The 12,841-nt window shown below is 34.4% G+C and overlaps 1 protein-coding gene across 2 annotated transcripts; it reads right to left on the bottom strand.

The window, feature by feature from the left end:
- On the bottom strand, positions 1-8,836 carry ifnlr1 (interferon lambda receptor 1). 2 transcript variants are annotated; one of them, XM_055047178.1, is made up of 7 exons: positions 8,541-8,836; positions 7,619-7,745; positions 5,938-6,107; positions 5,671-5,843; positions 4,579-4,720; positions 3,525-3,658; positions 1-3,285 (listed from the first exon to the last, which is right to left on the bottom strand). In XM_055047178.1, exons 1-7 carry the CDS (start codon positions 8,581-8,583, stop codon positions 2,548-2,550), a joined length of 1,527 nt encoding a protein of 508 aa, XP_054903153.1. In that variant the 5' UTR covers positions 8,584-8,836; the 3' UTR covers positions 1-2,547. The 2 variants fall into 2 exon arrangements, with proteins under 2 accessions (XP_054903153.1, XP_054903152.1); XM_055047177.1 differs by having other exon boundaries at positions 1-3,288; positions 8,541-8,834.
- Between the last annotated feature and the right edge of the window lie 4,005 nt (positions 8,837-12,841).

A 12,841-nucleotide genomic window follows, 5' to 3' on the forward strand; every position in this document is an offset into this window, starting at 1 on the left:
TGGTTTGGCATTTCATGTTTATTGTAGTCATTCTTTGAGGAAAGTGACTAAAGTGTTTTGTTCGGCATTTCATTTTAATACAAATTCTGTAATATAGAACAATATAAACACAGAACTAGAACTGTTTCATGAGCTTAAGCACACTTTGACTGAAAACACTCACTTCTTGCAAAAAGGTTGTCATGCTGAACTTTTTTTGCGTTTTGTCATTTTTCTCCCCTTTTATCAAATGACAAATGTCTCTTTGCACAGAGTGATCACTTATCAAACTTAATGCTCTAGATATTTTGACCTCTGCGACTTAGAAATCCAAAACAGTATTCACAATTTAATTTTTTCCCACAGTTGACAATCCCATTACTTAAAGGAAGTTTTCACTAGTTTAAAAATATACACATATATGTATGTACACTCGTAATTTTTACTTTACAACACAGACATTCAAGAGAAATCAACGTGACATTTTGTACAGCATAGATATACATTTTCAATGTTTTGTACATAGTTACTCCTATCAATTTGAACACGCCTCACATTATCACTTTACAGCTGCACATAAAAGATTGCACTCAAGCTTTTAAAAGCCTACCTCTTCTCAGTGTGGCTTTTACTGCACCTTACTACCTCCTAATATTACTTTATTGTGGCACAGGTTATTTTTTCCTTCACTAAAAGAACAGCAAACAGTCTGTACAAATTTAAAACAAGTTTGAAAAACATTTTATTTGTTTATTTCAAGACACAATGTAAGGTATGAGTTTCTATGCATCATAAATAATACTGAAATATGATGGGAAGAAAATGTGCTAGTTTGTGGTTTCATCTTCCATCTATTTCAAAAGCCCAAAAAGTTATTTTTCCATGTCTCTAACTGACAAATGTTACATTGTGGCTCGGTAAACAATAGCACAGGGAGGTTTGTTTTCAGAAAACTTTCAGACTGATGGTCGCATTGTGGTAAAATAACAGTGAAAACTATATTGCATAAATAACTAGAACAGTATATAGTAATGATGCCCTAGAAAATTAGTGAAAATTTTGTCCATCTCCATCTGTATTGAAACATAGATAATTAAAAAATTAATGCATTTATTTTGAGTTGTAAGGAGGGGGAATACTTGTAGTACATGTGTAGGGAGACTGTTTAATGTTTGAAATGTTAACTCAGTCAACTGTAAGTACATCTTCCTTCAATGCTCTGTCTGAAATTTCTCCAACTGAGCTCAATTTCTCAGGATGCATTTCATCCTAGCCAATCCGCAAACAAAAGTAGTTTTGAACAACAATATTGAACTTCTGGGTTGTTTTAGAACTGTAGTCTGCCTATGGTTGCTTTTCTCTTTGCAGAGGGAGATGGTTGTTCACAGTGCATACAATTTACAATAAGCTTCTTCATGATTGAGCTGGCACATTGCATACATCATGGTCAAATGTTATTGTCTTGGTAAAATGAGATCTAATCATTTAAAATTTTAGCAGAATGCACAACTGCCTCCAAAAATAAGTCATCTTTCAATAACTGAGGGTCCCGACCATCTGTACAAAGCAAAATAAAGGGCATGGGGCTGTTTTTTTTACCAGGCTAGCTTAAAATGCTACCTCTGCAATTATGTCTTCTCAGTTTCAAAATATTGAATTTGTATTTACCGTCAACCCTATGTAACAATGACTGCTCTCTCGTACAAAAGGTGACATCTCCACTCCTCATTATATGAATAATGATCCACAAGGACAAAAAGGCTTATACATGTTTGGAAAAAATGAATTATTCATCTCGTCACTAATTTCTTGTGAAACAGTGCACAACTGCATTTTGAGTCTTGTAAAAATATTAGTCAGTGAGATGAGTAAATGACAAAGCAGATATGTATTTAGTATTCTGGATAACTTTACTCTATTTGTAGATATGTGACACAAATTGAGAAAAGTCTATTACCTTTCAATTAGTAAAAACTCATATTTTGAATCTTGGGTCTTAGGTTAATTATTAAAAGAAATCAGATTTTGCAAAACGGAAATAGAACAAACCCTAAAGAAACCTGAGATAGAAAATTAGTCACAATGTACTAGATCTATAGATCTCTATGTAGTTGTGGCACTGGCACACAAATGCATTCATAGTACATGCATATGTGTTGGCATTATGTGCTTGTGTCATTTGTGGCATGTAAGTTATAAATAGTAATATGTAAAATAATGAGAAACACTATAAACCATTCTTTGTCACAGTAAGGAATGACAATTTACATACAGAACTGCTTTTACATAACAATCAGTACTTTCATACAAATCTGCTGGTTTTTCCCAAGTCCTACATTTTCCTTCTGGGCCCCATTTTCCAGGTCAACTTCTTCTTCCATTACTCTTTGCTTTAAAAAGCTGGGGGAAAACATTCCTTGATGGATATTGCTTGGGAAGTGGATTTATAGAGTAAAAAAGCTGGACAAATGTTGAATTTGTATATTGTTGTGGTGTACGAAAGTTTGTCATTTCCTTTTCACACCTGACCTTCATGTCTCCGAATATCATCTTTCTGTTTTTTCTTGACTAATAAAGGTCCAAGTGTCTGTGAATGTTGATGGGTTCATGTGGCCTTTCAGGCATCCAGTTTTGTTTGTACCCTGATTGAAATATGGCATCACCATGAAGCGTGGTCTGACATTCTTGCTGAAAATCAGGAACCGTTGTTTCAGAGGAGTAACTGGTGTTGCAGTATAAGCTGGTTGGTGTGTTAACCAAGCTATCATAACAGCCAGAATCTCTCCCATCTAAACTGTCCACTCTTTCAAAAGAGTTAAATGGTCCATCCTGGCAGGTTACATCTGATAAGAGAAGCTTCCTCTCTGTGTTCATCTGTAATTCACCAGGGTTACCCATTAGTGGAAATGAAAGTTGAAGTTGACCATTGATGTCTATTACAGTTTGTAGCACCAGTGGCTGCTGCTCGGGATTACTCCAACTTGCAATTCCTCCTCCTATCTGGGGTTCTTCTTCACTGCTTTCTGTGAAAGGCAGCAAAGAAGAACATCTGTGCATGGTATCAGGCGGCTGAAAATTCCTTTCATTTTCTTCATCCTGGGGCTGGACTACAACTGCAGCGTAGCTTCCAGAAGACTGAGCACTTATGTCAGGCTTTTGCTGGCGATACGCAGAGTTCTTAACACTAGTTGGAGGTGTCTTTTCTTTGTTGTGAACTATTTGGTTTCCGTCATTGATAGAAACTTCAGAAATCCTGAGATTCTTATCTGGATGTTCCATAATTTTCAGTTTCTGGAAGGGCATTACCTGCTTTGAAGACCATTAGAAGAGCTTTGTTAGTTTCTATAAATATTTATACAATGAGCAATGCTAACATGTTTGACAATAGAAAGCACCTTAGCAAATCAGGTTTTCTTTTACATCAGTACAATAATAAAACTGGTATGCGAATGTCTCAAGTAATGGCATTCTGTGGCTTGATATTTCTGTAAGGCAAGATTTCCTTATTGCTTCAAGGAAAGACTATGACGACAGAGCGGACTTACCAGTGACTTTATGGTCATAATCTTTGAGTCTCCACCTTTCACATAGTTGCACACACACACAGCTGATACTATGACTATGCCTGCCAGGACAGCAGCACCCAGGAGAGGCCACAGAAAAGGTATATGAGGATCATCTAAAGGAGGAGAGAGTTTGTCTTACTGTCATGTCATGGGAAAATACAAATGCAGCTCTAAACTAAGACAGCCTTAGGTGCTTAATGACTTTTTTGGAAAAAAATTCCATTATGACTTATATGGTTAGGCATATTTAGAGGGAAACGTACTCCTGTACGGCTGCAAGATATATCAAAATGTTCTGGGAACTGTTTTTACTTCTGAGAATTACTTTGTTGTGAGGATCTTGCATGAATTTGGATGTTCTGAGAAACTTAGAGGATTCCCTTCTGAATAAGCAAGAACTGAGTTTGTATGAATTTTAAAAATATTAGAAGAAAAAGAAGTCATCTTTGAAAAAGTGAAAAAAAAAAATTCAGTTTAACTCTAATGATATAGAAAGTTAGTTTCCTAGTACTTATGTTAATAATTTTTTATAGAAGAAATCATTATTTTCATTAAATGGTCAACAATATTAAGGCCACAACTCAATCTGAAACTGCAGTGTAACACGTTTTAATTGGTTAGACTTTTTTCTGTGCTGTAATGGTGTTCATAGTGCAGATTGTTTTGCAAAGGATGGTTTTATAGCAATTCATAGACATTTATTACTAAACACAGTATTATTTCCAAGTGGCTGCAATCACTCAAGATTAGCTCAAACTGATTAAAGCAGCATTTGGGAAAAATGCACCATCTTCAAGTGTCTTAATTGGTGCATCTTCGCTCCAGCAGCTGTGACTCCAGAGCTGCTAAGAGTGACACTGTTGCTTTTTTTTGCAAATGTTCTAATGGTTTCTGCTACGTCCAATCAAAGTCTTAAAATACAAAAAGGATTTAAAGCAAAATCTAATTTACTTGAATAATTAAAAATATATGTTTCACGATTGTTAAAATCAATCAACTCTAGTGTGAAACTTGTGATAATCATTTTGCTCACCTGGCAGAGTTACACAGAAGGATGCATTCTCACTGACTGAGCGACCCCATTCTGGAGTAGCTGTGTAAACCAAATGGCCGCAGTATTTGGACTGGTTATACTTTAAGTTGATGTCAAAGTGGTTATTTTTGCTTTTGACGACCTGGAGACATGGCAAGATTGGAGAATACATTGACATTTAGTTCAGTGCAGATAGAATAGGTCAAATTGACTTCACATTCTTAGTGTTTTCCTAAAAAAAATATAGTAGCAAATGCAGCAAAGTACAATAATGTCTGAAAATGTGCTTATGCAGATGTGTAATTACCCTGGAAAGAGAGTAAATTCGAAAAGAAAAAAAAAATATAAGCCTCTTTCTAGATGAACAGGAAAATGTTTGGAAATTTTGAGCTACCCACTGTTTGGTACTAGACAATGCCATAGCACAATAACTGATACCACTGCAAATGGCATACTTCCTGCTATGAAAAAAAACTGAAAGTTCATTATTTGTATTTCTATCCATCCATTTGTAGATCATTATGTTACAAAGTATGCAACAGATCAACTTCAGAAAACCAGTTTTATACAGTCTAACTGGTTTTCGAAATGATAGTTAAAAGTCAACTCTACAGTTTTAGAGCTGAAGATGGATGTTGCTCAAAGGTCAGACTTAACTTTGAGCACATTTAGCTTTGAGCAAGACTGCTTTTCAAACCAATGCTTCTTATGTTGAAATGATCTCCAGAACATGCTTAATTATGGTCAATTTAATTTAGTTTAATTTGCAATTCTTATTAACTTAAGATTTAAAAAAGATTTAGCTTTTTAAATCCCTTTTTAAATTTTAAGTTCCTTTTTTAAATTATTTTTTGTTTTATAGTTCCCCCCATCTTTTTCTCTAGTAGCTTGCGTATGAAATGTTTCATTTTAACTCTAATTCCCAGAAGAGTAGCGATTTTTATGCCAATGAGACATTCCTGTTTAAAATCAAAAATATATTTATGCCTGCTTTGTACCATTGTATTTTATCCAGTTTCAATAATATATTTAATGCAAAATATTTTATAATTCAAGATAAACATGTGTTCATGATGTTTAATGTCAACAAACCTGTGCAGCCCACTGTGGATAGGTTATTTTTAAGGTGTACTCAACCACAGCTTTTTTGGTGGTGTTGATGATATCTGTAATGGAAACTTCATTTGGCCCATTTGGCACAGTGATGTTGACATGCAGGGTGGACGCTGTTGTGCGAATAGACAAAAGTGGTGGACCAAGGACAGCTGCAGACAGAAAATTAAAGCATTAAGTGAATGTCATAGGAGAATATATCTGTGACAAAGTACATCAGAAAATAACGTGTGTGCAGAGTCTTACTGTCTCTCAAGGGCTTAAAGGAGGTAGTGATGTCATGACAGCTCCCATTAACCATTACTTTAGCTCTGTAGTAAACATCATACACTGATGGGGTTTCTGCAGTTAGGTCACATGACAGCCTGGTGATGTTTTGACACTCATCTTTTATCAAGTAGTGCTGATCATCACCCCTGCAATCAGTTCAATAGACAGGATAGTCAGTCTTTTGGAAATTCACTCTGGTATTAATTGTGTAGCTACTAAACCAATTAAATCTTATAGAAAAAAAAAATAAATTAAGTTCCTACATTCTCATTCAGAGCTTGTATGTCACTGCATAATATAAGGAATATATTCTTTCCTCTTTCCTTCAGTTTAGTCATTAAATTATTTTTCAGGCATAAGCAATACGGCAATACGAGTTCATTTAAACGACCAAATAAAGGCTATTGGTCATAAGCAGAGTATGAATGTATGATGCTTAATTTATAAGAGCCTACCAAAAATTACAGTAAAGCATCTTTTGATTTGCAGATTTATAAATATTATTGCAGTGATTGTAATTCAATTTAAGGAGTATTTTCAAAGCAAATGCATATTTGCTTTAAAAATACAATGAAGATTTCAGCATTGTAGGTGCTCAGTAGGGCCCATTTGTCTGAAGGTATAAAATCATGCATCCTGACTATAACACGAGTGCCTTTCTGAGGTTGTAATTAACCGTTATCATAAGTAATTAGTCAAAATAGCAGTTTTAGTTTGAACCTAATAGTAAAGAAAGAATTGTATCTTAAAATTATTACTGAGCTCTGCTTCAAAAGCAAGTGTTTGACATGTAAATAGAAAAAGCCTCCTGTATTCAGCTATGTGTAGCTTTTTAAAATATGATTCTATTCTTAATTTTTAAACAGTTTCACACTCAACATAGCTGCATGACAGTTTCAGCAAATATTCATTCTCAAATACATATCTTTTAATCCATACACGAGATAAGTAATAGGGAAAAGTCTACACTAGAAAGGATAAGGATAATCTACTGTTTTGTGCTGTATTTGCTCAGGAAGAATCCCAGACCAGTGAAGCCAGTTACTCAATATCGATAGTTAGCTATACCATGGATGGCACTTCATTAAATTTCAAAATGTGCAGCTGTGTAGTTGACAATGATTTAATAGTCTATATTTATTCAAAGTGTTGACCCTTATTTGTTTCAAAGTGGAGTACTTTGATTAGTTAATAGGGGTAATCTTAGTTTTGAGTTACAGATTAGTTCATTGGAATTAGCAGTTAACTACTAATTTATGCAAAAAAACAAACACAAAAATTTCCTTGAAATTTGAACAACCCATTTTCTCAGATTTTCTGAACTTATGATCAACTAAATCCATCAGGTTTCATTGAGGGTGACTACCATAAGAGTGGAGTTGTAATTATGTGAGAGTATGGAAAAATTCTAATACTGGAGCACAGCGGTAAAGTGGGGTAAAATATGGTGGACTCCTGGCCAAAACAGGAGACTGGACAGCTTTCAGTGTTTAGCTGAAGTAAAACTGAGATTTAAACATTTAGACGTGACTGTGTTGTCTAAACAGTTTTAGAAGTCTGTGCTAGACTTGTTTTTGTGTATCGTCATCTGGAGATTAGGTGAAAATGGCATCTTGAGAGACTTTAGATTAATTAACATTCAATAATCTGATCTTACCTCCAGTACTGCACGCTATAGAGAACCTTTTGGCCTGGAAAAGCTGGCTTCACAGGATCCCAGTGAAGAACATTGTAAAAGTTTTTGGAGATGAAATACACACGGCCACGAACAATTGAGGGACTTACTGGTGGAGAAAGGGAGAAAATGTATTTCAGCTTATTTACTTGGTTTGTTTATTGTTTGAGTATTTTCAACAAATTTAAGAGATATTGTTCAAATCATTTTTGAAAAGGTATCAGAAAACACATTTTAGGCATTTTAAAATGCTGTTAGTCTTTATTATATGCAGTAAATAAAATGGTTACTTTTAAACACATTTTTATCCTGAACAATAGGTGTGCGTGACTCAGAGCCCAGTGTGATATTACACCCTGGGTGCAGGGCGTCACAGAAAGTATTGTTGGAGTTGGACTTTGTCCCTGCTAATAGCTGAAACTCAAAACTGCTGTTGTCTAATCCTGCCTGCAACCTACTTTTTATACAATACATTTCTAATATTTCAAGACAGGCTTTAGAAAAAAGCATGTGGGACATCATACTTTTTGTTGCTCTGAGTTATCTACATAGAAAGTGACTTTAATGATGTCTTGTTTTTAGTTAATTTACTAACCTGGAGATGGTAGACACAACACCTATGAAAGTCAAAAAACTTAAAACATAACAATATGTTTGTTAAAACATTATACTTAAAAAAGTGTACTTAAAACTGATACAGATTTGAATTAACACTAAAATAAATCAGCATTTCCTGTGATTGAGTTCTCAGACTTTGGTAGTTTTTTTATGTGTTGATAGTTGTAATTATTATTTGCTTTTAATAGTATTACCTAAATGAATAGTTATTTGAGTGAAACATCAACAACTAAACATCTTCAAATTGAAAAAGACAAATCTGCACTACGTAGTTGGTTTTACTCACGAGAGCAGAAAAGAAGAAGGACCACTACGTTCCTATGCCACATTTTCTTCAAGAGTGCATATAAACAGGAGAAAAAAATGTATTCTTGCTGCTGTGGATGGAATTCCAAATCATATGTATATTCAAATACATTAAAGTCTTCAAAAAAATTCTCCCAAACAAAATTACAATCCTTGGCAGTCCTTTTTAGGCCAACCTCTTTCTTCAGCTAATCAACCATCTCTGAACCACTCTAGACAAGGAGTGGCTCTGCTCAGGTGTACAGGTGTACTTTGTTACATGTTATCACTTAGTTCCTGTTTTTCTGCTTATTATGAGCACCACCCATGTGGCTCTTCTCCTCAGAATGCTAACTTCCTTTTCATTCTGTACTTCCAATTTACCGTGAGTCTCCTCCTCCTGCCGTGGAAGTATATCAGGTTCTTTCAGTTTTTTTTCTGTTTACTGGAAATGATCACGCCTTGAAGCTAAAATTGGGAAAGACTCCACATAGTACATTCACACCAAGTAGCAAGTGGCAAGAATAGAATTTGTTCTAAGAATAGCATTCTTAAGAAGTAAATTTCTCTACATTGCAAAGACATCTTTGGCTTTATTTTTTTCTGAATTGATCAACATGTCATTCCTCCAGATTCTGGATTGTTTACTGCAGGTTGAATGCAGATTATTTATATAAATCCATAGTAACTGAATATTTTACCACCTATTTGAATTCTGTTTACCAATTTAAAGCAAAAGTAAATCCAACTTTAGAGGAACAATGAGACTCAGTATTTTATTGGTGTTATTTAGTAAAATCTGAGTCAAACTGTAAAAGGCCCTTATTTTGTGAGATCTAAAAGGTTAAGGAAGAAAGCAGGACTTGATATTTCACTGTATGTTTGTGATCAACTTTAGAGAAGTTGATCACAAACAACTTCTATATAATGAAACAAAGTTCATTATATAGCAAAGCAGTTCAAAGTGCTTTACGCTGTACAGAATAATATAACCAATTATGAAACAGGCAATAAACATACAAGCAGAGGTTTTGACAGCATGGGATTGACATTTTTCAGATTCACATCCGTCAGATTTTTACCAACTGAATCACGCTGGCAACTAATCTTTCCAGACTCTCCTCGACTCCCTTTTTCATAGGAGGAAATGCATGGTATTAAATCTTTAATGTTTTAAAGACAGTCTGGACTTATGCTATTTATACTGAAGTGCATAGAAAGCATTACTTCAAAATTGGGTGTAAAAATGGATCCCTTAAACTTGAAAGTAAGGTAAACATGCCCTGTGTTTTCAACTGAAGCAGTTGAGATGAAGCCTGATTTGTATAAAAGAAATCTTGAAAGAGAAGCCCATGCTTTTATAACCTCATGTCTTGTTTAGTTTAATGGCCCCCTTGTTTTTTTTAGAATTAGCCTTGTTCTTTTGCTCACATCTTGTACAAGATGAAAGCCATACGTGAACAAGAGCAGAGTTCTTGAATTTGTGCTACCCTTCACTGATTCACTTTTTATGTCTGTACCATTGTATGTCTTAATATTTTTAAAGTATTTTAAGATGTTTTCTCTCAGAACTCCTGCACCCATATATGCTCTCAGATGAAGATTTTATCTTGCCGCTGCAGAATGCACTGGAATGCTTAGTCAATAAACATTAACCTAAAACCTTATATTAACATTTTTAAATCAAATTTAAAAACTCTCTTCCATGCCTCTCCCATAGCTTTTTACCCAGTGTGAGTTATTGACATTGGACTCATTTTTACCTACTTCTGGTACCATTTACATTGTATTCTACTTTTTGTTAATGTATTCTTGGATGTTTTATCACCTTTTATTCTTAGGCTTTTCTGTATCTCCTATGTTTAATTTACCATATTGTGGTCAATCCAGCTGTTTTTTGGAATGCTTCATAATGTTGTTTGTAAAAGAGTTGATGAAAGAATGTTTTGAAATTTTCTCCAGGAATGAGAAGTCAGGAATATTGTTTTCCTTTGCAGACCTGTCAGAAGCTTTTCGAGCAACTTTATTTATTGTTTTGCTGTTTTGATCTATAATCATATTGTGGTACAATATTATTTTTCATGGTTTTATCTTTCTTTTCCTCTTAGAATTGTATGAAACTTACAGTATGTGTTTAAAGGAATACTTAGAGATAGATTCAGATTTCTTTTGTAATTTCATCAAGAATAGCATGAATTAGATTGTCACAATTTCAGCTAAAAATTCTTTACACTAGCATAATATGTTTTAATGTTTTGGATTAAATTTTTTTGTAATTTTACTTAAGGTAAGAGGTAAAATCATACTGGAATGATTTTTCTTATTACTGTGTGGCAAGACGGGAAGAACCGTCTTGCAATAATTTATGCTATTAGCATTACTTGATCTTTATGTACACAATATGCCATTCATTAGATGTTCTCTGTGGATTATGGTCACTGCTGCGTTATTATGGACAACATGCCTGGGATTTGCTCTGATAGTTGATTTTAATTATGCCTGTGTTTGACTACTCTTGTGTAACCACTGTTATTTGCAATATACCAGCTGTCATAGAAACAATGCTACCTGCATTGCCTGCATTGTAAACCACTTAGGCTATTCTAAGTGACAAAAAACCAAAATCTCTCACAAATTGGGGAGAAACACTTTACAACCATCTCGTTAAAGGGACAAAAAGGTGTAAGCTGTCATAAAGCAACCATGGACAAAAGCATCTAAGGTAGTAGTACAGAGAGAGACATTTCTGTTGTTTTGTTAAAGCTTGGCATCAAAGCCACATCTTCTGTCCTCTCCTTCTCTCTGCTCCATTTACACTTCAAAGCCACTTAAAAATGCAAGAAAACTGACAATCTATGACATCTTCGGTTTTCTGCACAGTTGGGCACCCTTCTGACCACAATAACTTTTTTCTTTTTTGCAAAAGTGATTCACAGTAAAGACAGCCCTGAGAGAGGAGTGCGCTGTGATACTTTGGTCACACACACAGGAGATATTTCTGTGGACTCTTGTGCTTCGGTGAATCGTTGTCAGCAATTAACTTTCCTTTGCTCTGTCACTGCAAATCAAATCTATCTTGCAGCTCCAACTTCTCCAACCTTTTTGAAATGAAAAGAAAATAGAAAATATTTGATCTAACTCAATGAACATAGGATGAACAAGACATATTCTTGCGCTCCATCAAAAGGAAAGGAAGCTGTATTTTCTGTCTGAAATATGATCCATCTCAGTTAGCATGAAGGCATTGCTGAAGATTGCAAGGCATTGCCAGACTTGAAATCAAATGTTTACATATATCGTTCAAAAATACAAACATTTTTCTTACTGTCTGACATTTAAATAAAATTAAATGTTTGTGTTTGGTCAATTCTTATCAAAATTATGATGATTTGTTAAATTTCAAAAAAATAATACGAAAAAGTTTCTTTAGGTTCAGAAGTTTACATACCTGTCCTTTTTAAGCAGTATGACTTGAGACTTGTAGTAATTTCAACAGACTAGATCATTATTTCTTAATCCTGATCCTTAGGGCCAGCTGCCTTTTGTATTTTAAAAGCATCTCTGCTCCAGTACACCTAATTAAAATGATTGCATTACCTCCTCTGCATGTCTTCAAGTGCTGCAGAGGTCTTTTAATCACCCACTCATTTAAGTCACTTGTGTGGCTGCAAATAAACGCCTAAGACAAGCAGAACAGTAAGTCCTGTTCTGCTTGGAATGGGACTCACTGTTCCATGCAGGAATGAGAACATTGACAGTACAAACATAAAGCTGATGGATGTACACTGAGGTTCCTTAAAACCTTAAACCCTTTATTATAGTTTTTAAGACACAAAAGGAATATGTTTTTTTCTTTTGGGGTATATTTTGTTAAGAGCGAAAATCAAAATGTTTACATTCATCAAGTTCTTTCAATGTTTAATTGGGAAAATCTTTATAAAAAAGAAAAATGAGGAATTCAGTAATTTTTCCAAATACTGAAGTTGCCTCATCTCATTGTTATGAACCCATTGTTGTGAAGCATTTCTAGCTGAAAGTATTAGAATGTATTGGATGTTTTGCAATCTCTAATATATGGAATATCTAATTGTAATCATCAAATTACATTTTCACTTACTCATTTTTATTTATTTTTTACAATTGCAAGAGTCTAGTTATGAAGATACTCAAGTTCGCATTGAAACATGGCACATTGATTTACACAGATTAATCGGGTGCAATAAAACCCAGTACCCGAGTTTCACTTAATTTTTCTTTTTTGTTACCCACGTACAATTTTTTTTTCTAACAGCGTTTTGTGCT

The sequence above is a fragment of the Poeciliopsis prolifica genome, unplaced genomic scaffold (genome assembly GCF_027474105.1).
Source record: "Poeciliopsis prolifica strain line A6 unplaced genomic scaffold, Auburn_PproV2 SCAFFOLD025, whole genome shotgun sequence".
NCBI classification, from domain to species: domain Eukaryota; kingdom Metazoa; phylum Chordata; class Actinopteri; order Cyprinodontiformes; family Poeciliidae; genus Poeciliopsis; species Poeciliopsis prolifica.